Source organism: Podarcis vaucheri (assembly GCF_965113315.1).
Source record: "Podarcis vaucheri genome assembly, chromosome: 13".
NCBI classification, from domain to species: domain Eukaryota; kingdom Metazoa; phylum Chordata; class Lepidosauria; order Squamata; family Lacertidae; genus Podarcis; species Podarcis vaucheri.
The window spans coordinates 19,729,232-19,756,058 of NC_138751.1; the positions used below are offsets into that span (position 1 = coordinate 19,729,232).

A 26,827-nucleotide genomic window follows, 5' to 3' on the forward strand; every position below is an offset into this window, starting at 1 on the left:
ACATCCTAAGGAAAAGTGGGACATTCCGGGATCAAATCAGAAACCGGAACGGCTTCTCTAAATTAGGGATGTTCCTGGAAAATAGGGACACTTGGAGGGTTTGGGATGGGCTACTCTGAATCATGTCAGGGAGGTGCAGACTCCAGAGGACCCCAGGGAACAGCTCCAACGGTTTCCTCTCTAGGGATGGGAGGAGACTAGCAGTACATCCTATTTGCTGAGAGGCCGCAATACAGTCACCATGGGGGTCGGCGGCTGAGGAGGCTACAAATCTGGCCTCCAAGGAGAGTGCTGAAGCCGTTCCTGTCTCTTTGATGGTGGCAGCAGGTGGTGATGCGTTTCTTGTAGGCCGGATCTGCTGCCCCCTGTATATACTGCCACACAAGATGGCCGCCTCTCCTTGCCTCATGGGTGGTTCATCTCTGTGGGCATGTTTCGTAAGTAGATATATAGAAATATATCGTGCTATGAATTTCCTTCACCCTTATTGCTTCATTAATACAAATGCATAAAAGTACTTTTCATGCAATATCTGGTTTCAGTGGATGAAATCCACCAGTTTTGTTGAATTTATTAAATTAAATAGTTTCCATTGGATTGTGATTAAATGTGCAATCAACTGCTTTTTTATAGTTTTACTGTGTCGTTATCTTCCTGGGGAAACCCAGCCAGATGAGGGGGGTATAAATAATACATTATTATTATTATTATTATTATTATTATTATTATTATTATTATTTCTTTTTGGGTTGTGCAAACCACTATTCTGAATCATGCTTTTTAAAGGACAGGGTAGGGGGCACTGTGGATGAGTTTCTGGAACCAGGGGGTGGGTGATGGGGCATGTGTGGCCTGAAATATTTGGGAACCAGTGATATATACTATGGCTCAATTGCATTCAAAACAACAGTGGGGAGGAGAAACCTGCATAACCAAGTCAGCTGGGCAGCAGCTCCAGGAAAATACAAATATATGTATCATATGATATTTTTGCCAGGAGAGAGATGGGGGGACACACCTGCCCATAGTGATATATTTGGATTAAGAGTGAGTGGTGCGGAATGACAATACATCCTTTAAAAATAAATAAATGGGATAGTGATTCTGTGCCTTTAACAACTAAGGACATGCTGCTTTTTAAGGGACCAAGTGGCAGTGAGTTGAAGATAGTGAAAGCAGTTGAAGGTGGGATGCAGGAATGTCTAGAGCAGGTGTCGCCAACATTCCAACTCTCATCAGCTCTGACCAGCGTAGCCAATGGCTAAGGATGATGGGACTTGCAGTCCGAGAACATCTGGAAGCCAATATATTGGCTAGCCCTGTTCTGGAACTTGGGGTATCATGGTGAGGAAAGAGTTCAGATTGGGGGGGGGGGGACGAAAGCTACACTTGTAATTCCCACTCTGCCTTTTCCACAGAGCCCCATCCCTGTCCATCATTCTTAATACTAGAGCAAATATTTTGCATGAAGAAATTCCAACATTCAATCCATTGCATTCCCTGTTGAAACATATCTGGGATTAGGGCTAAGGCAGACTTTTCTCTGACCTGAAATGTTGCAGACCCACTGGCAGTCAGAGTAGATGCTCCTGGGCTCAATATGCCCACTTACAGAGCTAAAGTTCCCAATGTTTTTTAGTACGAAAGGAAGCCTCTTCAAAGTGCAGTTATGTCCATGGTGCCTGTGTCCATATTGCTACTAAGTACTTGTGGTGGAAGGGCTTTGAATATGGTTATGTCCCAACCTCTTCACCATACTGCAAAGTGAGGTTTAAATGAGGTGGAATCAATGTGTTTGACCAAGCTAGGTCTTTGAGCCTAGGACTGCTGGTGACCACTCTCACATAGATGCTTGTGGAATCAGTGCCCAGACAAGTCCTTCCAACAGTATCTAATTTGACCTGAATCAGCAACTATTTGGTCAAGCTTCTGGCTTCTGGACTTGGGAAGAATTCTTGGACAGCAGAGGGGAAAGGTCCGCTGGAATCCCAATCCATTCAGGCAAAAAGGCTGCCGAGGGCTTAAAGACCTTAAGGAAGGGAGAGTCTGGGAGGGTGTAGTTGGCCAAGTAGACGGTCTCCCCACCAGCCAGGTAGCCGGCCCAGATGCCAAAAGTGCCAATCGTCATTATTGTGTGGTTGCAATGAGCAAGGAGAGCAAAATCCCTCTCTGGAGAGGACTCGCGCCCATCCCCAGAAAAATAAACATCCCCCCTGGAGGCATTGATGTTTTCCTTGCACCACTTCATCCCATTGCTGGTCACCACAAAGATGGGATTGGGGTACTTCTCTCTGAAATAGTTCATGGCTTTCTCCAAATAGCCTCTGTCAGCCACCACACCTTTCCAGATCTTGGGCATCACATAGACATAATCTCCTCTGCGGACATGCACGCCAACATACGTCACCTCCTGACGCTGCCCCCGTAGCTCCTGAAGATATTGATTGGCTTCTTCCTTGATGTGGTCATGGAAGGAGAACTGCTGAAGTATCTCTTGGCGGATATGGTGATAAAAGGTGTAAGAACATGGGTAGCCCGTCAGCCGGACGTATTTGCCTTTGATGTGTTTATAATTCTCAGACATCCAATCATGCAGACCAAAGTTCCTCCAGCGGATCTTTTTAGACACTTCAGCATGGAGCACAGGCAAAGTGATCCGGAATATTGGTGACAGGTACTGGTGCATGGCGGGACAGATGTAGGCTTGATGTCCATTCATCTTGGCTAAGGCATAGAGGGTGGCATACTGCCCCATCTGGTTTCCCAAACGGCCAATGGAGTTCACCGTCCATATACCACTATCCATGATCTTAGAGGATGACCTGGAAGAAGTGGTGGTTGTGTTATAGTATGACCGAGAAGAAGTGGTGGTGGTGGTGAGGGAAGCAGGAGCTCCCATCCCTGGGAAATTAGATGAATTCTTGAAGTTGATCCTCCACCGCTGATATGGCATCTTCTCATACAGGTGCAAGATTGTAGAGAGGGACAGGAGGCCAAAGAAGTAGAAAAAGAATAAGAGGGCAGGTTGGCTGAAGGAACATCTTTGGGGGAGATCCATAGCTGCACAATAGGAACACCTAAAGGAAGAGTAAGGTAGGGTGAAAAGACAGGTAAGGTCAACATGCAGAACACAACCACTGTTGTACATCAGCAGTGACTTAGATGGCACTGTGACCCTTTATGCTATACATGTCTATAACTTCAATGGAACTTACTCCCAGGTAAAGGTGTATCAAGTTCCAGATTGAATTTATAAACCTGAAAGCCACCACACAAATGCCTAGAAGAATACTTAAAGTAAACCCACCCTTTACACTATGCAAATCCTTTTCCCATTTCTTCACTTATGTAGTCTAACCGTGTTTTTGGAAATTTGTGCATTTTTACTTCAACTTTGTGTCTAATTTAATTGTTGCTAATTACTTGAAATTACTCTTTTGGTCTAATTTTTTTAAATATATTTGCATAACCAAAGACATTCTTAACTGTAAATGCCAAAAAGGGAGGCCTCCTGTCTTCTCATTTCCTTGTTCTTAAGATAGTATTCTGCCACTTTTGATTACATTTGGGTATATTGCAACACTGTTCAGTTCCCAGGAGTCACAATTTCCTAGATGTCCATCTAAGTTAAAGTCCTCTTCTTCAGTCACTGAAGCAATGGAAAACTTAAAAGGAGCCAGATACCCTTTATGATTATCCCAGGATATAACACTGTCATTGTTCTGTTAGCAATCATTTCCCATTTCTTCTTCTTTCTCCATAATAGTCATTTCCACTTTTGTGATGTTGGCAGCTCCTGGAAATAAATGAAGAGATCCTCTCTGTTTCTGTAGGAACTGCTGCCTAATCCACAAATGTTTGTTTGCTTCATAGCACCTTGATATCTGTCCATCCAGTTCCCAGCAAAGAATCCAACTTTCCCATGTTCTGTTGCTCGTGGTGGGGAGAAGGGAGTGACCTTTGCTTCTCCATCCCCTCCACTGTTCCATCTCTCCACCACCTAGTCTTGCTTCTTGTATGTGTTTTGGTGCCCCCCCCACCATGCACACACCCACACCGAGAGAGAGAGAGAGAGAGAGAGCGCAAAGAGATACCCCAGCAATGCTTCTCACCTGGTCTCAGGGAAGAATTGACCTGGAGCTCTAAGTTGCAGCCAGTCTCCAGGGGTGTTCTGAGAAATGTGGGCAGGACTCCAGAAAAAAGTGAATCTGGTTTTATCTGCCTCCCTGCAGCGTTGCACCCTTCCTGTGGGACTTGCCCCGCCTCAGTAAGAATAAGGAAAAGCCACAGGTATTAAAATGTTGACATGTTAACAAGATTTTTACAAGGAAGTTACTGCCTTTCTCCGGACCTGTCATAAAACCTGTGCAGAAACCCTTGCGGATCATAATTTAGCAATCATAAATGGCCATTTTGCACACCAGATACATGCACCTGACTTTAGAACTGCCCGAGGCCCTTTGGCCACTTGTTTTCTGCCTGCACTCCGAGCAAAAACAAGAAGTCCTCCTGTTCCAACAGTGTATCTTACAATCTGAATGCAGGAGTTATATAATTGCTTAGAATTGTTTGTTAAGATGTCTAGTAGCCCTCCAAAAACACATTAAATAGGCCATAGAGTGTTTAATCAGCCAAAGGCCTGCTTATAGAGAAACATTTTTGCCTAGTGTCTAAAGATATGTAATGAAGGTGACAGGTGAGCCTCCCTGGGGAGAGCATCCCACAAATGGGGAGCCACCACCGAAAAGGCCCATTCTACGAAGATAGGAATCTGCCACGTACTGACTCATCCCTCTGTTGTCTACACTGGCTGGCAGTGACTTTCAGTGGTACACAGTGGTACAGTGGCAGTGGTACACAGATCTTCCTGGAGATACCAGGGACTGAAAGACCTTCTGCATGCAAATCAGTCCTTCTTAAAGGCAGAGAAAAAAATGAGGAGCGTGAGTGAGTGATTCAACATAATGAGATAGAAAGGAAGAAGTGGAAACTAAGAGGATTGGGTCCATACACCCAGTGTCATTACACCCAAAGCTACCCAGTCATATTATCCTGAGGAACATAGAGCTGGGGAAGAAATACACGCTGCCGTATTCATAGGGGAATCCTAACCACCTCTTCCTGGGCACTCCCAGCGTAAGAATATGACCAGGCTTCCTCAGCCTTGGCCCTCCAGGTGTTTTTGGCCTACAACTCCCATGATCCCTAGCTAGCAGGACCAGTGGTCAGGGAATTGCACTCTCAAAACATCTGGAGGGCCAAGGTTGAGGAAGCCTGGTTATGACCCTTCCCACCTTCCTCAGACTCACCACAGCCAGCTTCTTGGGGGGGGGGGCAATTACAGCACACACCTTGCCAGTCTATATCCTATCATGCATAGGAGCCAACTCCTAGGGGGCGGCGAGTCTTCAGGGGCCCCAATAAAATATCATAGGGGCCTCCCAAAGTTAATGGACATTGCCATTCAAATGGTGAGCATGCACAGTGTCATGTGATCAATTATGTGGGGCAGGTTTATCTGGGTCCCCCCAATATTTTATTCAAGTTGGCACCCCTGCTGTCATGTGACCTCAGCTCTTTGCTGAGGCATCACCTCTCTGCAAGTTAGATAGGAAGAACTTCAGCCAGCCCAGGGGGAGCTGTCCGTGGTCCTGAATTCCACAACCTCTGATGAAAGATACCTGCCGAGAAGAGATTCTGTTTGCCTGCTTCTACTTACCACATGAGCCCCAAGCTCTAGTAGAACAGGATGCCTGTGCGTAGGATACCTGGTGAAGAGGTACCAAAGCAGAAGCTAGCTGGGCTAGAGCCAAGAACAAGTGCTGAAGAAGGAGAGAGTGATAGTCAGACAAACAGACTGGAGGGATACTGCAGCCAGGAAAGTTGCCCAGCTGTGGGACAAAGAAAACAGTTTGGCTTGAAGGGGAGTTGAAAGAGGGGCACACGATCCAACCAGATGGGGTGCAGTTTGCTACTACCTATAAGCTGGCAGCTCTAAATAATAAGCTGAGTCTAGATCTTTGGTGCAACAGATTGGGGAAGGGCCACAGCTCAGTGGTACAGCGTCCGCTTTGCCTACAGAAGGTCCTAGTTTGATCCCAGGCATCTCCAGGTAGGGCTGGGAATGTTCCCTGCTGAAACCCTGGAGAGCCCTGCCAATCAATATTGCCATGCTGAGCTGGTTTGTCTCAGGTTCACAGTGTTTCCTGTGCTGCTGACACTCTTTCTACTGCAGGTGTGGGAGAGTCTGTAGCCCTCCAAATATGCTGGACTACAACTTCTGTTATCCCTGACCATCTCCCATGCTGGCTGGGGCCGATGGGAGTTGTATTCCACAACATCTAGAGAGCCCCATGTCCACCAAGTTGGAATGAAACTGTGAAAGGTCATGGAATCTTTTGGTGTACAGTTATCTCCAAACAAGCCCCAACTAGACACTCTTTCTTTAGATACAGACAGGCCCACCCCACCCATAAGGCAGAGTGAAGCAGCCACCTTTCCCACTGCCTCCGCTGCTGGTGGAGAAGGACCCCCGCCATCAGCACTGGTTTCCAGAGCAATCTCACGGGAAATTGATGCTGCTGGTGGTGCTACTTCTCTGCCGGTGGTGGAGCCAGTGGGCTGGGTGGTGAGGCAACGGCAGGGTGGGGCAGCAAAATGGGACATGTCACCCCTCGAAATGGACCACAAAGAGCCAAGCTCAGGGTTCAATACATAAAGAATTTAAAATACACTTAGCTTGCAAATCTCAGACCCTCCGAGTGTCTCTATTTTCCAGGGACAGTCCCAGATTTACAGAAGCCATCCTGGTTTCTAATTTGATCCCGGAATGAGCCACCTTTCCTTAGGACATCCCTGTTTTCATCAGAGAAATATTAGAGGGTATGCAATCTCTCTATGTGGCTCAGGATTTCAGAAGTAGAATGCAGCAGTATATAGCATTGGTAAACCTACCCAGACATGTAATGTAGTCACCTACAGTTGTTTTAATTTTTGGGGGGGTTTAATCTTTGTTTTTAATTGTGATAGTTTTATGTTCACTTATGTTACATATTGTTGTTACATGCCATTCCAATCTCTGATCGATGAATGATTCCACTGGTTCCAGCATTTACCCAGGGTTCAGTTTCCTTGGAATGAAGGTTGGTGGAGACTGTGGTGTCTTTAAGATATATGGTTTTATTTACACATGTATAAATGTGTGGGTGGCACTATGGTCTAAACCACTGAGCCTCTTGGGCTTGCTGATCAGAAGGTCGATGGTTCGAATCCACACGACGGGGTGAGTTCTTGTTGCTCTGTCCCAGCTTCTGCCAACCTAGCAATTTGAAAGCACGCCAGTGTAAGTAAACAATGTTTCCATGCACTCCATCACAGTGTCCCATTGTGCCAGAAGCAGTTTAGTCATGCTGGCCACATGACCCGGAAAGCTGTCTGTGGACAAATGCCGGCTCCCTCGGCCTGAAACAAGATGAGCACCACAACACCATAGTTGCCTTTGACTGGACTTAACCATCCAGGGGTCCTTTACCTTTTACCTTATAGAAAACCTCAGCTTAATATGTAGGGGCTTACAGCATTAATGATGGAGAAAATAATTCCATAGAACTTTATTATTATTATTTTATTAGCCCATGGCCTGGCTAAATTGAAAAGGGCTTTTACCTGGAACAAATTGTTTTGCTGTATTGTTTGTAGTGGAAGTTCATTCCAGAACACTGAAAGCAATAAGCGGATAGATTCTATGATGATGGCTGTATTTATAAAAAGAGAATCAGCTAGGCATGACAATTGTGCTTAATCTTAATTATTTTTTTGTAGATAAAGGAAACAGGATCTTGGAAGGCATTCAATAAATAGAAAAATTAGTAAGTCTTAATAAAGGAAGACACTGAAAAATGATTGTATAGAATCACATGATATTATCATGAGGGCTGAGGCGAAGAGCTAAATTATTTTGATTGATTCAGAATGATGACAATGGGTTGTGACTGATATGAGAAGATTGCTGTGATCCTTTGACTGATGAATAGAAATCACATGTGTAATCTGGAAGTGTATAAGAAACCTTGCCTGGGATGTGGTTTTTTTGCAGCCTCTTTCTTATATTTGAGGTTGTTCCCATGTCCATTTGTATCTCAGTAAAGACCTAGCTTTTCATTTGGAACCTAAATCCTTTTCTTTTGGGTTTCTGTGAGGGATACCTCCAGTCTAAAAACCCCTTTAAATTTTCTCCAACATGAACACCCCAAAGGATCTTGCTTCTTCATAAATCACAGCTTTGGAGCCAGTACAGAGCAAACATGTCTCTGTGTCTCCAACTTCCTTCATTCTTCCAGCTCAGCTCATACCTTGCAGTTAGGTGAGAACCCATTTGTTCCATGGCATAGAGCAACTTCATTGGCCATGCTAATCATGGTACTTAACGAGTATCCATAGCAGTGACAAGGAGAAAAGACCACTGGGAGGAGTGCTGAGAGAAGAAATATCATGGTGCATTTGCAACAACGCAACTGGACACCTTCATCTGCCCCAGCTGCAACAAAACATGTCTCTCCCACGCTGGTCTCTATAGGCACAACTGGCACTACAACCACCCAACAGCTTGACCTCACCCGCAAAGGCACACTCCTCCATTGTCTCCTGAGACAGACGGATGCCAACCAACCATGAATGATTGAGAGGAAAGAGGGCAGGAACAGCTAGAGAGAGAAGCCAGGTGGGCAGCTAGGCTCAGAGTTTGTGGCCACAGTGCCCTACAGAAAGAGGAGTAGCAAGGGGGGTGCAGTAGGTGCGGTCTGCCCCAGGTGTCCCCACTGGAGGGGGTGACAAAATGGTGGGCGGCACTCACTGTGGGGCCTGCAGCACACCTGAGCCACGCATCTCTCCTGGGAGTGACACGGTGGCTTGAGTGCCCGCAGGCTCCACACTGCCCTAAACAGTCCACCCGTTACCTCCCCCTCAGCTATAGGGTGGCTAAGTGGGAGGAGGCAGGCAGACTCCTTGGAGGCCCCGCGGTGCCCCCGTGGGTGGCTGGCCCTGCCCCCGGGTGCAGGGCATGCGGGCCACCCCGGGCACCTGATCGGCTTCCTCCACAACTGCCTACAGGGGTCCATTGTGTGAATGAAACAACACTCAAAAGTGTCCTATTCAGCAGACCCCCTCCCCCATCGCCGCCCCCATCAACATATGGCCTTCGCTCTATCTTTTGCCCTCACTCTATCCTCCACATGATCACATGCACTTTAAAGACCTCTGAAAAGGACTGCCAGCTTTTTTAAAAAAAATCTTTATTGAAAGTTCAAAAAGTACAGAATTATATGTGCACTAAACATGGTAAGACGTAAACAAGACAGAGAGAAAGAAAAAGAGAAACAGAACCCAGGTAGAAGGAAAAATAAAGGGGGAGGGGGGAAACCCAAAACTGTATACTTTACAAGGTAGTTATTATATTTCACCAGATCTTAACCTATTACCGTATTTGTAAGAATGGATTCCAAATCTAATTGAATTTGTCCATGCCAAGTCTGCGTTTATATGCAAGTTGTTCATATGTTGCAAGTTTGTATAAGTCTTCAATCCAATCATAGAAGGGAGCCGCATTTTTATTTTTCCAATTCATCAGTATCAGTCTTTTTGCTGTGGTAAGGGCATGGAGAGTCCACTCGTATTGTCCTTTTGTAAGGTTCCATGTGCTGGGCATATAATTCAAGAGGCTATTTTGCTCTGTAAATGTAAGGTTGTTCCCTACAGTTCTGTTGATAGTTTCAGTTACTTTCTGCCAAAAATCTTTCAATAAAGGACAATCGAAGAACATGTTTTAGAGAAGCATTATCCCTATTGCATTCCCAACAGTTAGATACCTTAGATAGCCCTTTTTTATACAAACATAATGGGATCCATTATATTCTAAATATTATTTTTGGTTGTGTGGGCCTTAATTTAAGGTCCAGAGACACCCTCGTTACTTCAGTTAAAACAGTTTCCCACTGTGTGGTCAAAATTGAGATCTCTAATTCTTTACAGTGGTACCTCTGGTTACGAACTTAATTCGTTCCAGAGGTCCATTCTTAAGCTGAAACCGTTCTTATCCTGAGACACACTTTCACTAATGGGACCTCCAGCTGCACGCGCACCTCTGGCATGCAATTTCCGTTTGCATCCAGAGGCAAAGTTTGCAACCAGGAGAACTACTTCCGGTTTAGCAGAGCTCGTAACCTGAAGCATTCGTAACCAGAAGCGTTCATAACCAGAAGCGTTCGTAACCAGAGCTACCACTGTATTCCAATCCTCCCTCAGTACCTGTATATCCAATTGGTTTGCTAATAACAAAGATTTATATAAAAGGGCTGCCAGCTTGCCACTTGAAGTGACAAACATGTGCACGTCTTGATTCACTCTTGCCCCTTCTATCAGTGCTAACTAATCTGCAGTTTACCACAGCACACATTTCCTTTCCACACTGCAAAGCAAGACAGCTACAAAAGTAAAAGATAAAGCAATCACATTGACCAAGTGACTCATGTTCTGACTTGGAAGGAAAGAATGGAAAGGAGGTTATGAACGCACAAACGTGGGGTTATCACCTGTGCTTTCCAAACATATGTAAGCCACTCTAAATTACCTGGAACTGTGCCTGTCTAAATAAGGAGCTGAGGTTCCAGGCTCCTTTCCTCTTCGGAAAGGAAAAGTCTCAGAAAGCAAAGGTGGCCTTCACAGGAATGTCTGATGGTTCAAAGGCATGTTTTCTGTTCACTTCCTCCCCACATGGGTATAATAATCAGCACACAAGCACTCTGCATCTGCAAGGGTAGTAACCAGAGGGGTACAGTTGCATATATCTCCTATACCAATCTAGAGTTTGCCAGATGTTTTGGACTACAATGCATTAGCCAGGGCTGAAGGGAGTTTCAGTCCAAAACATCTGGTTGACTCCAGGTTGATGTTGACTGTCCCATACCTTTATGGAAGTCAGAAACTCATTAAACTATTTGCTTTTAAAATGACTGCTCGGGAACAGTGTCGCTTGTTACATCCAGTGGCAGCAATAAGCTTGCAGGAACAAGCTGTTTGGAGGAGGGTTTTGTTTATTAAAGGCGTGTGATCTATTTCAAGGTTTTTGAGAACCACTGGATAGCATCCAAGATTTCCTCCCAAATTTGTCTGAAATGGTGCTCTTGCTTCGCTCCCATATCCCACAGTTCATGGATCCCTTGTTCTTGGCAATACACTACAATCCAACATTACTTGCTGGGTCTGATGGGAGTTGTAGTCCAAAAACTCATTGTGTTGGCAAAGGCTTATCTTTGGGATGAATCAAGGCCAAACAACATGTTATATTCAGGGTGTGTTTTTCCCCAGCTGGAACTCACCAGAACTCAGTTTTGGCACCTCTCAGGTGGGCGCTATTGCTATGGTAAGAGAACAAGGGAGGTGTTCATGGTGAGTCACGGCACCTCTTTTTCTAGAAAAATACCACTGGCTATATTATTCATGAGGGAAGCGGGTGGCGCTGTGGGTTAAACCACAGAGCCTAGGGCTTGCTGATCAGAAGGTCGGTGGTTCGAATCCCCATGATGGGGTGAGCTCCCGTTGCTCGGTCCCTGCTCCTGTTGAATCAGTCCTCACCAGCAGCCTGCCCCCCACCCAGCGAGATTACATACCCATACTGCCTTTTGCCTTTCCATCTCAAACCCCCAGGCTAAGTTTATCTTCCTCCTAACAGCTGGGAGGGCTCTTGTTACACACGACATTCCAGCCTGGGAACAATGGAGGGGTGGGGAACGGGGTCCGCACTTGGCTGTTTCTATTCTCTGCTTGGATGATGCTGCCAGCTCCTCTCATTCTTCTAAGGGCCTCCAAATAGAAAGCTCTCTTGGTACGCAGCAGGGCATTGTCACACAAGGACACTGCAATGGGCAAGCTTGTTTTGCCGGTATCCATAGCTAAAGGCCCCACCAGCAGGGGCAGGGACCTTATATGGAGGGTTAGGGAGAGGGCAGCGTTTCTCTTCCCCCCAACCCACCCACTCTCCCACCCACACCGATGTCAGATCATATGAGATTGTTCCTCAGACATTCATATAGCACCGGCCAGCTCCCTGCTTCTACACACTGATGTGCTCTCCAGCTATTAACCAGAGACAGTCCGTATTTTGTGGTTCCTTCTGCTAGTAACATGGGTGGTGCTGTGGGTTAAACCACAGAGCCTAGGACTTGCCGATCAGAAGGTCGGCGGTTTGAATCCCCGTGACGGAGTGAGCTCCCGTTGCTCGGTCCCAGCTCCTGCCCACCTAGCAGTTCGAAAGCACGTCAAAGTGCAAGTAGATAAATAGGTACCACTGTGGCGGGAAGGTAATCGGCATTTCTGTGCGTTGCTCTGGTTCACCAGAAGCGGCTTAGTCCTGCTGGCCACATGACCTGGAAGCTGTACGCCGGCTTCCTCGGCCAATAAAGCGAGATGAGCGCCGCAACCCCAGAGTCGGTCACGACTGGACCTAATGGTCAGGGGTCCCTTTATCCCTTTACCTTTACCTCTGCTAGTGAATCTGTGTGTAGCCGGATGCGAAAGAGGGCAGAACTCTTGCACCTTTAACAGTTGTGTTGTTGTTGTTGTTTGTTGTTGTTGTTAGAATTTATATAATGCCCTATACCCGGGGGGTCTCAGGGCAGTTCACAGAATAAAATCAAGATATAAAACCACAAAATACATAATAAAAATAAGACAGCAACCCAATACCAGGGCTTTTCTTCCCAGCTGGAACTCACCAGAACTCAGTTTCAGAACCTCTCAGGTGGGCATCATTGCTATTATAAGAGAACAAGGGAGGTGTTCATTGTGAGTTCCAGCACCTCTTTTTCCAGAAAACTCACACGGTGTAGAAAGAGGAAAATCTGCAGGTGTGGCTTGCGTGAAAAGCTACCTTTGCTAATATTCTCTTTTCCACATAACTATTAAAGGTATACGAGCCCTGTCCCGTAGAAGTGTGCATGCACACGAAAGCTCATACCAAGAACTAACTTAGTTGGTCTTTAAGGTGCTACTGGAAGGAATCAGGTTGCCAAGTTTACCAACTGGCAACAATAGCTGTGCCTTTAATAAATATTCAATCTTTATATGAAAATGTTCAGCTACTTTCCAGGAATGTGCTCAAGCCGCAGCTATAAAGCACACAGTCTGGTTTAACAGCTGGCAACCCTGTTCATGAACTCTCAGGACTTTGTAACAGCGGAAGTGTTGGTTGGCTTACAGAGGTATGGAAAGTACACAAGACTGAGCCTCTTTTCATCTGCAAAGTGTTGGAGGGATTATCTGAATGACAGTCAGACAGAAACAAGTAAATGGGCTTATTTATCTAGAATGAATTCCAAAAGATCCATGTAAAAACCTCTTGTGCGTTTGTTTTGTTTTTAAATGATTTTACTTTAAGGTTGCCAAGTATCCAGAAGACTACCCAATTTAGGGCTCATCTGCACTTAACCTTTGCTCCCCATTTCTAAACACAGGTCTGGGCTTTCTGGTCTGTGTCTGTTTGTTTTTCTTTTTGTCCCAGTACTTTCCCCAGGAAAACCCATGTTTTACCACCGAATTGGAGCAAATGGCAACCAGATTTTCCATGGATTATCATTCCCTCCAATTCAGTGGTAAAACATGAGTTTTCCCGAGTGCCAGGACAAAAAAATCTGCTTGAGCACTGAAGGACACAGGGGAAGCTTTTCAAAGCATAGCAATAAACAGAATCCCCAGTTAAAGTTTGCATACCACACTGCTGCTAAAGTCACAGCTGCACAAACTGGCTAAAAAAGTTGGCCACTTTAAATACTCATGGCTTTCTCCCAAGAGTTATGGGAGCTGTAGTTTGTTTAGGGGGTGCGGGTGGCGCTGTGGATTAAACCACAGAGCCTAGGGCTTGCTGATCAGAAGGTCAGCGGTTCGAATCCCCACAACGGGGTGAGCTCCCGTCGCTCGGTCCCTGCTCCTGCCAACCTAGCAGTTCGAAAGCACATCAAAGTGCAAGTAGATAGATAGATAGCTACCACTCCATCAGGAAGGTAAACAGTGTTTCCGTGCGCTGCTCTGGTTTGCCAGAAGTGGCTTAGTCATACTGGCCACATGACCCGGAAGTTGTACACCGGCTCTCTTGGCCAATAAAGCGAGATGAACACTGCAACCCCAGAGTTGTCTGTGACTGTACCTAATGATCAGGGGTCCCTTTACCTTTACCTTAGTTTGTTTAGGGTGCTGGTAACTGTTAAGAGACGCCCTATTTCCCTCCCAGGGTTACAATCCCCAGAATTCCCTGGGAAGAGGTAGTCACTGTCAAACCATACAGCATAACAGACAGCAACAGTATATGGTGAGTGTCTGGTCTTTTTAAGGTTGCATTTAAATGAAATATTGTTTTGCTTCATTTTGTTTTGTTTTAATGTTCTCCCTCACTCTGTGATGGTGTGAACAATGAAGAGAAGGCAATAAATAATTTGAAATAAATAACAATAATAAAATCGCAGGAAGCTAAGAGTGAAACATCAAAATAGCAAATAAACATTAAAACAGTCTTAGTAACATCACAGATAGGAAGTCCATTGATTCACAGTTGGCCTCCTGGGATCCATCCATTGAAAAGGCCCAAACAGAGAGCTATGTCAACCGCTGGCACTGAAAAGTACATAATGTCAGCAGTAGTACCGTGAGGGAGGAGTGAGCAATCCAATCCAATTTGCATCTAAAGACAAACACTCATGATTCATATCATTTCCAAAACAATACATCAACCAAAGCACAGCCATCCTCCCAAATTTGTGCTTCTCCGAATTTTGCAATGGAGTTCTCCAGCAAAGTACTGTGTGCAAAAATGGATGGCCTAGGGTGAAGTGCACATAAAAATGTATGCATTAGTGAAAATAATATACAGAAATGCATTACTTTAGAGAAAATGACACACAAATGCCCCCACCAAATGTCCCCTTTCAGGGCTTACGCTAGCTTAAGTACAACTGGGATGGGTTCAGCCAGCAGGTTGGGAGAGATACTCTAGCATATTTCTGGCTGAACTGAGGATGGGGAATTATGCTGGGGTAGCCCAGCTGTGCCCAGAACCTCCCAGCTCACCAGGAGATCCTCTGGATCTCAGCCCTGTGAGGTAGGTTAGGCTGAGAGGTAACAACTGGCCCAAGGTCATTTGGTGAGCTTCATGGCCAAGTGAGGATTTGAGTTCAGAAACTCCCAGGTCCTGGTCCAACACTCTAAGCCACTACACAATGGGTAGGCAAACTAAGGCCTGGGGGCGGATCCGGCCTAATCGCCTTGTAAATCCAGCCCACGGACGGTCCAGGAATCAGCGTGTTTTTACATGAGTAGACTGTGTGCTTTTATTGAAAATGCATCTCTGAGTTATTTGTGGGGCACAGGAATTTGTTCTTTTTCTTTCTTTACAAAATATAGTCCGGCCCCCCACAAGGTCTGAGGGACAGCAGACCGGCCCCCTGCTGAAAAAGTTTGCTGACCCCTGCACTACACCAAACTGGCTCTCATTTGGTTAGTTCTCTGCCTGAAAACTGAAAAACAGTGTACCAAAAAAAAGTTGCCCTGAGGAACATTGCTTTTCAAAAATTGTGCGTATTAGGCAAAAGTGTATGCAGAATGTCAGGAGAAGCACACACACAAATGCATACACATTTCTGTGCGGACGTTTAAAATAGAATTCATAAAATGTTGTGGAAACAGAGCCTTTGAACTTAATATCTGAAAGATGAGAAACGGAGAGAAAGCATAACTGTCCATCCATCACAGCTTGACTTGCCCTTTTCATGTTTTCATGTTGGGGTGAGAGAGTTAACTAGCATCGTAGTGACATGATCTGCCTCCAACTTCTTCGTGGTCCTTAGAACAGAGGGACCTTCCAAGAACATGTGGGTGCTCCTTATGGGTGTCCCATGAAAAGCATAACGTTCAGTGGCAGAGTGATGTTCTGCTTTGGTGAAGTCCTGTTTCGCACGCACGTTACTTTTGCCCCCACATGAACGTCTGAAAAGGGTTGCAACGAAGGAAAATGCTGCTCACACAAGATTCCTCTGCTCATTTGTGACAGTGAACGTTCTGCCCCAGGAATGCAGAGATGAACTCACACGCCGGTGTCGTTTTCCTCTCGGCAAACTGCATCCTCCAAATGTGAGAGGTGGGGTGGGGTGTCTGGTTACCTCATTATAAGGCCTCACGCACACACGCTTCGGCTCCTGCAGTAGCCAGTGCCTGTGGAGGGGAAGAGAGATCTCTGGACTGCCCATCTCCAGGTGAGGTCAGTGTGTGTGTGTGTGTGTGTGTGTGTGTGTGTGTGTGTGTTTAGCCAGCCATGTTTGCTAGGTTTGGTGCTTGATATGTATAAGGGCTGCTGAGATGGTCTGTGTTCTTATCCGACTCCTTTGTGAGAAACTAACAAATGTGATTGTTGGTGAGGTTGTTCAGTAGCAACTCTGTGCTTGGAAGACTCATGCGCACATCTAAAGGAACGTAAGAAGCTGACCAGATGGCGCATATCAACCATCTAGTCTACTCTGACTGGTATTGGCGCTCCAGGTTCTCCAGTAGAAAAGGCCCTGCTAGCCGAGATTCCTTCCAAATACAGAATGCCAGGGACTGAACCCAGAACCTTTCCCATCCAAAACATGTGGTCTTCCACTGAGGAAATGGCCCCAAGGCCCTGCTCCTTACAATTCATATCTTAATCTGTTTCTTTCCAAACTATGTCCCTCTTTTTCCCGATAATCTAGCTCTTTCCCTCAAAGCTCATTGGGAATCATTTCCCAGTCCTTTGCCCGTGGGACCTGCTACCAGCGGGAAGGTCCAACCAATCATAAAAGATTAGAACACCACTGAACATGTGCAGAGTGCCTTTTTCACAGCACTCCATAACCACAAAGTCCACCTGCCACTAGGAGTAGGAGGCAGGGTTTCTGGTTCACAGAAAGTGGTTTCTGGGCAAAGCATGACCCCCCCCCCCTCACAAACCTCTTCTGTGTAATTAAATGCAGCCTAAGCGGTTATTGGGTTCGTAAGCTCAGCCTCAAATACTTTCAGCCACAAACAATTGAACCTTCTTCCTCAAGCCAGCAAGCAACCAGCCCATTTCATGGAAGGATAGCAGAGCGCATGGAACTGCATCAATGGGAAAAGGCAACATGTTTGCTAATATTCTGCTATTATTCAGTGGGAGAGATTCAAGCAGAACTTTAGGTTTGTGCAATTAAAAAAAGAGTAAGACTTTTCTGGTTAGAAAAGTGATGGGAAATACACTGAAAAGTATAGGTTGTAGGAATGAGTAATGGTTTGGGATGGGGGAGATATTGGGTTATATGTTCATTTAAAGGTGAAGCTACCTGATTTTCATTTTCAAAAACAATGCATGAATCAAAACATAGCCACATCATGAAATTCGCCCTCCTCCAAATTTTGCAATGCAGTTCTCCAGCCACGTAACACGTACGAAAATGTAAATACCAGGGTATAAAAATGCTTATAAGTGAAAATAACAAAGAAAGACACATTCCATTAGGGGAAACTGCTTTGCGAAAAATGTATATAATTGGGCAAAATTGCATACAAATGTGAATATTAGGAGAAATTCACACTAAAATGCTGGCGAATTTTTCATCACGCAAAAATCACAAAATGCTGTGGTAATGTGGATAACAGAATTTAAGAGTAGAAAAATGAGAAACTAGGAGAAGTTGAAATGTAAACACGCTACAAGCAGATCAGGATGAACGGAGAGTGAGTGCTCATTGTAGTATCATCTTCATGCAAACAAATCAGGATGAGTGCTCAGCAAATATGTCATCTGGGGGAGCCCTGGGCAAACATTTCTCCCATTCCTGATTTCATCACTTACAAGTCTTGAATTCTGAAATCCCTGTTTTAGTTTGACGCCTTGTTCAGTCGGGGAACGAGTGGAGTGCCCAATTTGAGCTCCTTGCAGCTTACAGCAGGGTTAGCCAACATGGTGCCCCCAGGTGTTGTTGACCTACAGCTCCCAGCATGCCTGACCCTGACTCTGGCCATGTTGGCTGGGGTGAAGGAAACTGGAGTCTAACAATATCTGGACGGCACCATGTTGGATACCCCTTGGCTCATAGTATCCTAAAGGAAAGCAGAGTTTGCTGGCTGAAACCCTGAACAGGAGGACTGTGATAAGGAGGTGAAGATACACCGCAACATTTTGCAGCAGATTGCCTTTCCTCCTCTTTACTGTTCCAATTTATGCATATATTATTAATAATAATAATAATAATATATTATTTATACCCCGCCCATCTGGCTGGGTTTCCTCAGCCATTCTGGGCAGCTTCCAACAGAATATTAAAATACAATAACCTATTAAACATGAAAAGCTTCTCCAAACTGTTATCTATGGGGTTGAGCTGGATGTCCTCTAACCGCTGCATTTTGGCAGCTCCAGTCTAGTCAGAGGCTTAGTGTCTGGTTCAGTTATCTTGTGTCTTTTGCACACAGGGAAGCTTGCCAGAGGTGTAGTTCGATATGTTTGCCTTTAGAGATGTAAGCAAACAAATTATAAAACAATTCATATACTTTTGCGCAGCAAGCATATGGTAAGTCGGATTTGCTTCCCGGATGCGGAAAGAAAGATATCATTAAAATCCATATCAGGGCTTTTAAAAAGGTGGCATGACCGTAAAGGGTTTTTTTCCGGCTTGTTTGTTCTTGAAGCTTTCCATTAGGTAGATGAACTTGCTTGGCACAGCAGTGAATCCTGTGAGGGAAGGTGAGGGAAAGTGGTGGCTTTGGGTTGGCAGGATACAGCGATCCCAGCCCAAGCTGGTCAAGGTTATTTAAAGATATAGTAGGAAGGGACTCAAATGGGACACTGAGAAACAATGGAAGGAGACTTCCAAAATATCTGTGACCTTTCACAACAGCTGCTCAGGACAAACGCTCCCACTGCCATCACCTCAACTGTGTCAAACAAAGCCACAGCGGGCACAGGAAGGGCAGGGAAATTGTGCCCCAGAATGCCCATCTGCGCAAGCCCAAACCCTGTAGGTTTATCACGGGACTGGCCCAAGACATTTTGCCACCTCAGGGAGAGCAGAAAACAAGACCCAACAGGTCAAGGCAGTGGCAGCTGGTGCCCATTGGGACTAGTGGGGCAAAAGGTAAGGAGGCCAACAGCAGGTGGCGTCAGAGCCAATGAGAGGCAGAGCTGCCAGGTGAGGACTAGCTGAGGGCAGAGTGAATTTGGTGGGGCAGTTTCCCAATAGCCATCATGAATCAGTAGCCACTGAGTCAAGTGCTTGGTATCCAGTGCTGGCCAAGATGTTTTGGCACATTGGCCACTGTAAGAAGAGGATGTTGGATTAGTTGGGTCACTGGCCTGATACAATGAGACTCTTCTTAAGTTGCTGTGCCAAACAGAGCTCCTTGTAGATGGGGCAGAATAAAATGCCATGCTATAAACCAACCAACCAACTAGAAAAGCAACTTGTTTGCATTCCAAATTGATCACCAACCGATCTTAAGTAATCCTCTCAGCACCATCTCCTGTTGACACTCATATTGGGGCCTGCCCTGCCATGTAGCTGTCTCGGGGGGGGGGATATGTGAGGTACTTTTGAAGGGCCACTAATTTCTAAATACTTGTGCTTTTGTATTTTTAAATGTTGTATTTTTGTTTTGTTGGTCATATAAAATTAATTCAACACTCACACACACACGATTCAAAGCACCATGTGGATTTTTCTCCCTCAGGTGCCAAAATGTCTTGGGTTCAGGTTGTCTGTCACCCACCTTCCCCCTCAGAAGTAGTAAATAGCTTTTCCAACCTTACATGTGTTTGCTCTCACAACAATCCTGTGAAATATGTCACTGTTGACATACATTTTACAAGTAAGGGAACTTGAGGTTGAGAGGTGGTGATTTGAGACAGTTTGCACAAAGGAGCTCGTGGTGTAGCCTGTAAACATGAAGTAGTTTAATTGCCATGCCTTCTGTGAAAAGAAACCCGAGAACTGACACTTTGGGAAGGCATGGGGCATGCATACCTAAGATACCCACATGGACCAGCTATGCCTTGGCACATAAAAACACACAAAAAAATTTTTGTATCATTGGATGATGCCAAGGCCAGTCTAATCCAGGGTTCTGCTTTCAATGGCTGCCTGCTAAGTGCCTCTGGGCACTCCCAAGCACCACACACAGGGGTTGGCATTTCCCATTTGTGCCCAGCTATCTGCTGTACAGGCTGACACTGCCTCTTTACATGGAGCTTCCATTTGGGATGAATCATGAATTTTGCCCAATCCTCTTTTTTTTTTCTTTTTAAGACACCTGAACTAATTACTATTCCTGCATCTTGTGAATTATATAAATAAATTATCTGCTGTACACCCCCCAAAAGGATTTTCTTTTGTCTGAAGCTAACTGCAAATATACCTCACTGGTGAGTTCATATTCTAGTAAGCAGGGCAGGGGGACCTGCGACCCTCCAGATCAGCTACAGTTCCCATCATCACTGACCATTGGGGCTTCCTTCTGAGTAAACCTGCTTAGGATTGGTTTGTGCACCTGCCTTTTTCACTAGCCAAAGGCACACTGGTGAGTTTGTGGCCTCTGCCATGACCCAGCCATCTCTTTCCTAGAAGGCCCAGGTGAATGCAGACCTAATCAGCATCTATACGTCTTAGATGCCCTGCTCTAGTCATTATCCAGATCAGGGGTCAGCAACCTTTTTCAGCCGTGAGCCAGTCCACCGTACCTCAGACCTTGTGGCGGCTGGACTATATTTTTTGGGGAAATGAACAAATTCCTATGCCCCACAAATAACCCAGAGATGCATTTTAAATAAAAGGACACATTCTACTCATGTAAAAACACGCTGATTCCTGGACCGTCCACAAGCCGGATTGAGAAGGCGATTGGGCCGCATCCGGCTCCCAGGCCTTAGGTTGCCTACCCCTGATCCAGATGGTTTAAGAGTGATCCAAGGCTATATTGCCTTCCCCAACCTCCCCAACTTCCAACAGCTGCAGCCAGCATGGCCAGCGTTCAGGGATGATGGGAGTTGTAGTCCAACAAGAACACTGCACAGAATCACAGATGACGGTGTTTCAAAGTTCATCAGGTCTCACTGTCTGTTGATTTTACAGCATCAAATACTGGAATGTTACAGGGAGGTTGTAATCCTCTGCTGGGTGATTGGCACATTCATTTTGTGTGGCAAAAACCAGGCATACAGACAAGGCACTACTGATCTTAAACATACAGCAGGGGAATTAGCATCCACTACACAAACCCAACAAGAAGAGGCTCCTCTTTGTACAAGGTGTTTTCTGTTTCACTTGCTGGTTTCCCATGACAGTCGTGGGGGAATCCAAAGTCTAGAAGTCTCATTACCAGTCAACCAAAGGATGGCAGTCTTCACCAACCATTATAGGTTTGGAACTAGGCCAAGGATGGAGAGCTGCTGGCCTTCCAGATATTGTTGTCCTCCAGTGCCCATCAGCCTCTGCTAGCATGGCCAGTGGCCTGGGATAATGGGAAGAGCAGTTCAGCAGCATCTGTAGGGCCACAAAATTCCCCCGTCCCTGAACTACATAGTTGCTTGAGCTTCAGACACCTCAGGCCAGCCTGGTTTTGAATATGTCAGTAATATCAAAGGCAACACGATGACCAAGTACAACAATGCGATATCAATATACACTCTTTATATAATCTATATGGAACATTGAACAATATGAAATATATGAAATATGCACTCTCTGCAAATCATATGCATATTTCATATTGTTCAATGTTCCGTATAGTTTATATAAAGAGTGTATATTGATATCACATTGTTGTACTTGGTCATGGTGTTGCCTTTGATATTACTGGTAATTGTTTGCAACGCAAGGGTTTAATTGTTTGGTTTTGAATATGTGGCACAAAAGTCCCTTATCGGACCAACAGGTTTACTTTGGAGTGAAGCCATTGGGGTTAAACAGTTACGTACCTTTAGGCATGGATGTGGGCAGTGATATCTATGCATTAGATCACTTCCTGATGGTGCAATGTTTCAGCATTGGCTAGAAAGCGAGATTATAGCACTGTACTCGCATCAATGCTTTGCAGCTGGAAAGGTGCTAAATAGGCTTTGGGAAAGAGGGAGGAGGATATCACATCAGGGCCTCACGCCTCCTTCCCAAAACCCAGCACCTTGCTCTAAGATGGTGACCCCTCAGCTCAGAACCCACTTGCACAGCCCTAAATCCACCCCCACCAGGATCCCTGATGGGAGCCACTGCTTCCTACAAGGGGAATACCTTCTGTTCCCTTCCACACTGAGCCGTGCAATGACAATGGTTATAAATAGATAGTGATGGAAGGCTTGGAACTATTCTCGCCCCTAACCTTGCCCCCACATACCCCGCCTGCTCCAGCGTTTGATCACAATCCTTCTTTGTCTGTCCACTGCCCCTGCCTGCAGTTTGTACCATAAAAGGGAAAGGGATTCCAGATGGAATTAGGATGGGCTCTCAGGAGAACTGCCGGGGAAGGGGCTGGGATGAATAGCGATGACCTTTGCTCTGTGCCATCATCTCCTATTTAATTTTTGCCCTGATTGGGTACCCCTGAAGACAAGCCAGTGTGTTGAGAAGGGGGACAGAACCTCCAGCTGATGCAGTCAAAGATAGTCATATTTAGCTCTTTATTCACAAGTCCCCCTGCTGTCATTGCTGAAGAGTTTCTGAAATTTAACTCCACAATGCATCCCCCTGCCCTGGCCAAACCTTGAGATTCTTTCTTCTCTTCCAGGTAAAACTCAATAACCGCCACCATGTCTGATGAGGAAGCTGAGTACGAGGAGTAAGTAATATCCAGACTGCGGTTACCCATGTGTAATTAAGAATGCACACAAGTTGGGGTTAGGGGTGGGTAAGAATTTCATTTGGACTTCATTGTTAATTCATGGTTGGAAGCTTCAGCTAGTGCAGAATTCAGCGGCCAGGTTGCTCACCGGAGGAAGACTGGTCTGACTGCACTGGCTACCAGTTAGTTTCCAGACCCAATTCAAAGGGCTGATTTTGATTTATAAAGCCTTTAATGGCCCAGGACCGCAATACCTCAAGGACCGCCTCTTTCCATATGAACCTACCCAGACCCTGAGATCATCTTCTGAGGCCCTCCTTTGTGTGCCTCAACCCCAAGAGGTCTGGAGGGTGGCAACACGAGAAGGGGCCTTCTCTGCAGTGGCTCCCTGTTTGTGGAATGCCCTCCCCAGGGAAGTTCACCTGGCACCTTCATTATACACCTTTAGGCGTCAGGCAAATACGTTCCTTTTTAACCAGGCATATGGTTGATTTGATTGGCATTCTATGCCCTTTTAAAATGTGGGGTTTTTTTGGGGGGGTTACTGGATTGCTGTTGTTTTTGTTTTGATTATATATTTTGTGGTTTTATATTTTGGTTTTGTTCTGTGAACCACCCTGAGACCTCCAGGTATAGGGCAGTATATAAATTCAGTAAATAATAATAATAATAATAATAATAATAATAATAATAATAATAATAATAATAATAATTGTTAAGAGAAACAAGATGATTTGTACATCCTGGACTAATACACAGATTGGAACAGAATTATCCTTCAGATTTTTCAGTTCTCCAAGTTCTGTGATATAGTTCTTGGCTCAAATAAAGTACCAAAATGTGTATTTTAGACTTTACCCCCCCCCCCAAGTGTATTTTAGGATCAGAGATCACACTAAGCGACACCATGTCTTAGTTTGAACAACCAAACCTGTGAGCTCCTGGAGCAATTATCACAGCTGCTTTGCTCCTCCTGCAGTCCTGCTATTGCTGTACTTCCCAGGGCTATCCATGTCTGAATCCAGGCTGAATGACAGGCAGAGCAACCAATTCTAGTTTTGCCCCATCTCCCTCCCTGCTGAGCTCTTCAAGGCAGCACTGAAACAGAGGAGGAGGAGGAGGAGGAGGAGGTTGACAGCAGTGCCACTCCCTGGACTGATTGTAGGTAGGAAAGCAGGCAAGCAGAAGCTGGGTGAGGTCAGGCCGGGGTTGGTGGGGCCGTGCCCCATTTGCCCTAAAGATCTATTAAGAAATTCTTCATGAGTAAGAGAAGAAGCTTCACATGCAATTACAAGGTGAAGTGGACACACATTTTCAAACTGTGTCAGAAGACTTCAGCAGAGCTCTTGATCACACCTCACAACATCCAGCTTGACTTCAGGGGCAGGCGAGAGGATGTCCACATTTAACAGACCAAAAGTGCTGCACAAAGGAGCTCGTGGTGTGGCCTGTAAACATGAAGTAGTTTAATTGCCATGCCTTCTGTGAAAAGAAACCCGAGAACTGACACTTTGGGAAGGCATGGGGCATGCATACCTAAGATACCCACATGGATCAGCTATTCCTTGGCACATAAAAACAAAAAAAAAAAATTTTGTCTCATTGGATGATGCCAAGGCCAGTCTAATCCAGAGTTCTGCTTTCAATGGCTGCCTGCTAAGTGCCTCTGGGCACTCCCAAGCACCACACACAGGGGTTGGCATTTCCCATTTGTGCCCAGCTGGGCTGCCCATGGAGTGAAAGCCATGCGTTGATACCCAAATCACTAGGGATGGGGGAGAAATCTGATTCAGCTCTCATTTAAAGGCGAACCTGGTGAATTCACACTTTCCAAAACAAGGTAGGTAAAGGTAAAGGACCCCTGGACAGTTAAGTCCAGTCAAAGGCGACTATGGGGTTGTGGTGCTCATCTCGCTTTTAGGCTGAGGGAGCCAGTGTTTGTGCACAGACAGTTTTCCAGGTCATGTGGCCAGCATGTGGCACAACGGGACACCGTTGGATGTCTGAATAACATCCAAAAGTACATTTCAAAATTGTTTCAAGACTATTTAACTGTATGGTGTTGAGATGTGCCCACAGTTCAACATCAAGGACGCATTAATATATGTCTCCATTGCTTTCTCTCCTTCTCTTTCCCTGCCACCCCATTTCCCACTCACCAGGGAGCAGCAGGAAGGTAAGAGATTCCTAAGTCATCCATTAATACTCATGATCAGTTGTGATCTTTTCCACAATCTTTTCTGGCTGTGGATGTTTTGCTTTTGTGTTTTTTAAAAAGGCACTACATATTTTTTATATACTGGCATCTGCTTATCAACAGATTTGTTTGTCTTTCCTGATGGCATTCCTAGGGTGCATCCAGGCAGGCGGCTCTTAATGCTCTCCATTCATTGTTCTTCCCTTGTAAGCCACACCTGGCCTTCCACAGCTATGTGGGTGGGGACGGGGAGGGTATAATTCATCTGGGTAGCATCTCTCCCCCCCCCCTTTTCACGATTCATTCTTTTTAAAAAAAAATAAACAAATGACAAAGTTTTATCTCAGCTCCTCCAGGTTCCTCTCTGCCTGCCTCTGCCATGACCAGCAACCAAAATTGAAACGCACACCAGCTGAGGTGCAATGTCATCTAAGCTTCCCACAAAAAAAAAAAAGATCAGAATGAATGAAACAGTCAACTTCATCTAATCTCCCTCCAAACAAATTATGATAATGCTGGGTAAACAGGTTGTCTGGAAGTGCCCTTAGACTGATATTTTTTCTTACAGAGCAAGAAGTGAAACCCTCATTCTTTCCAGTCCTGAACTCTCGTGTGTGTGTGTGTGTGTGTGTGTGTGTGTGTGTGTGTGTGTTTACTTGTTTGTAAGAACTTTTTCCTCCAGCAGAACGTCTTACAGGGCAGGCCAGTCTCCCACTCAGACCTTGTTCCCAAAGCATTCCCCTAACTTGCGGTAATCAGCAACCAATATCCCATATCTGTTGACACCACCCTTGCCGAACTGATAACCTCCCTCTGTCTCATTCTCTTTTTCTTTGGTATCTCTCTCTCTCTCCCCCCCCCCTCTTTCTCTCTCTCTTTTTCTTGAAGAAGAGGAACAAGCTGAAGAAGAAGGTGAGGTGATACCACAAGTCTATTCCCTCCCTACTCTTCCTGCTGAGCATCCTTTTTTGTTTTGTTTTGTTTTGTTTCAGGCCTAAGGCACTCTCACAGAGTTACTTAGTGGAGAACCAAGAATGCTCCTGACTCCCACGGTGGCTCCAAATCTTAGTGACTAAGATTCAGAAAAGTTGGGGTCAGGGCTCCATTTCTCTGGGAGGAGAATGGGGTTGTTTCAATTGGGAAAGGGGGCCTGTGTAAACACAGGGTGTCCAGTTTCTCCCCCCCCCCCCCATGCCTGAAAGGTTTGCCTGCTGTTATTCACAAATTTTCTCCCTTCTGGTTTTCAGCCTGGGATGACTCAGCCTCTCTTTATTGTTATGAAATTCACAGGCCACTTTTTTGAGCGTCACATGTTGTCAGGATGCTGTCATCAGCTCCCGGCTGGTTGCCCAGGAAAGTATAAAGACAAGGAAAGTTTATTACAGCCCTTTTTTATTTCAAGCTTTACAGAGAGAGGCTATAGAACTCAGCCTCTTGGATAATGGCACAGTCACGATTGAATCTACACCCTCCCTTCTCTCCCACTTCCTTACTTGTCACCATCATCACCTCCTCTATGGGTGCCGCTAAGTGCCCTCTGTCTTTGAGCTCTTTGCTCTCCTACTTTTAAGGCTTGCTGGGTTCTGGGAGGTGGTGGGTCTGGAATGCTTTCTAGTGACAACGTGTCAGCCAGCTGCTGCTCTGGCTCTGCCTGCTCCTCCTCTGCCATTATTTCCCAACTTTTCTCCTCATCTGCCTCTGAGCTGTGACCTCCCGCAAACCCCTGTTGTAAATCTAGACTGTCTTCCTCTTCCTCCTTCTACCTGGAAA

General features: G+C 45.6%; 1 protein-coding gene and 1 pseudogene across 7 annotated transcripts in view; one reads left to right on the forward strand and one right to left on the reverse strand.

Annotated features, from left to right (window-relative positions):
• Positions 1-1,921: 1,921 nt before the first annotated feature.
• LOC309517444 (galactoside alpha-(1,2)-fucosyltransferase 2 pseudogene) lies at positions 1,922-2,953 on the reverse strand (annotated as a pseudogene). Its single transcript has one exon. The product of its transcript is annotated as a galactoside alpha-(1,2)-fucosyltransferase 2 pseudogene (transcript).
• A 13,202-nt stretch (positions 2,954-16,155) lies between these two features.
• Positions 16,156-26,827, forward strand: part of TNNT1 (troponin T1, slow skeletal type) — a 32,569-nt gene continuing 21,897 nt past the window's right edge. Inside the window, exons 1-4 of one of the 6 annotated variants that reach the window (XM_082197118.1) lie at positions 16,156-16,292; positions 22,807-22,857; positions 25,020-25,036; positions 25,946-25,969. In XM_082197118.1, the coding sequence (XP_082053244.1) occupies positions 22,829-22,857; positions 25,020-25,036; positions 25,946-25,969 (70 nt within the window). In that variant the 5' untranslated portion in view covers positions 16,156-16,292; positions 22,807-22,828. Of the gene's footprint in view, positions 16,298-22,806; positions 22,858-25,019; positions 25,037-25,945; positions 25,970-26,827 lie in introns of all 6 variants that reach the window. The other 5 variants (XM_082197120.1, XM_082197122.1, XM_082197119.1 and 2 more) reach the window with 5 other exon arrangements.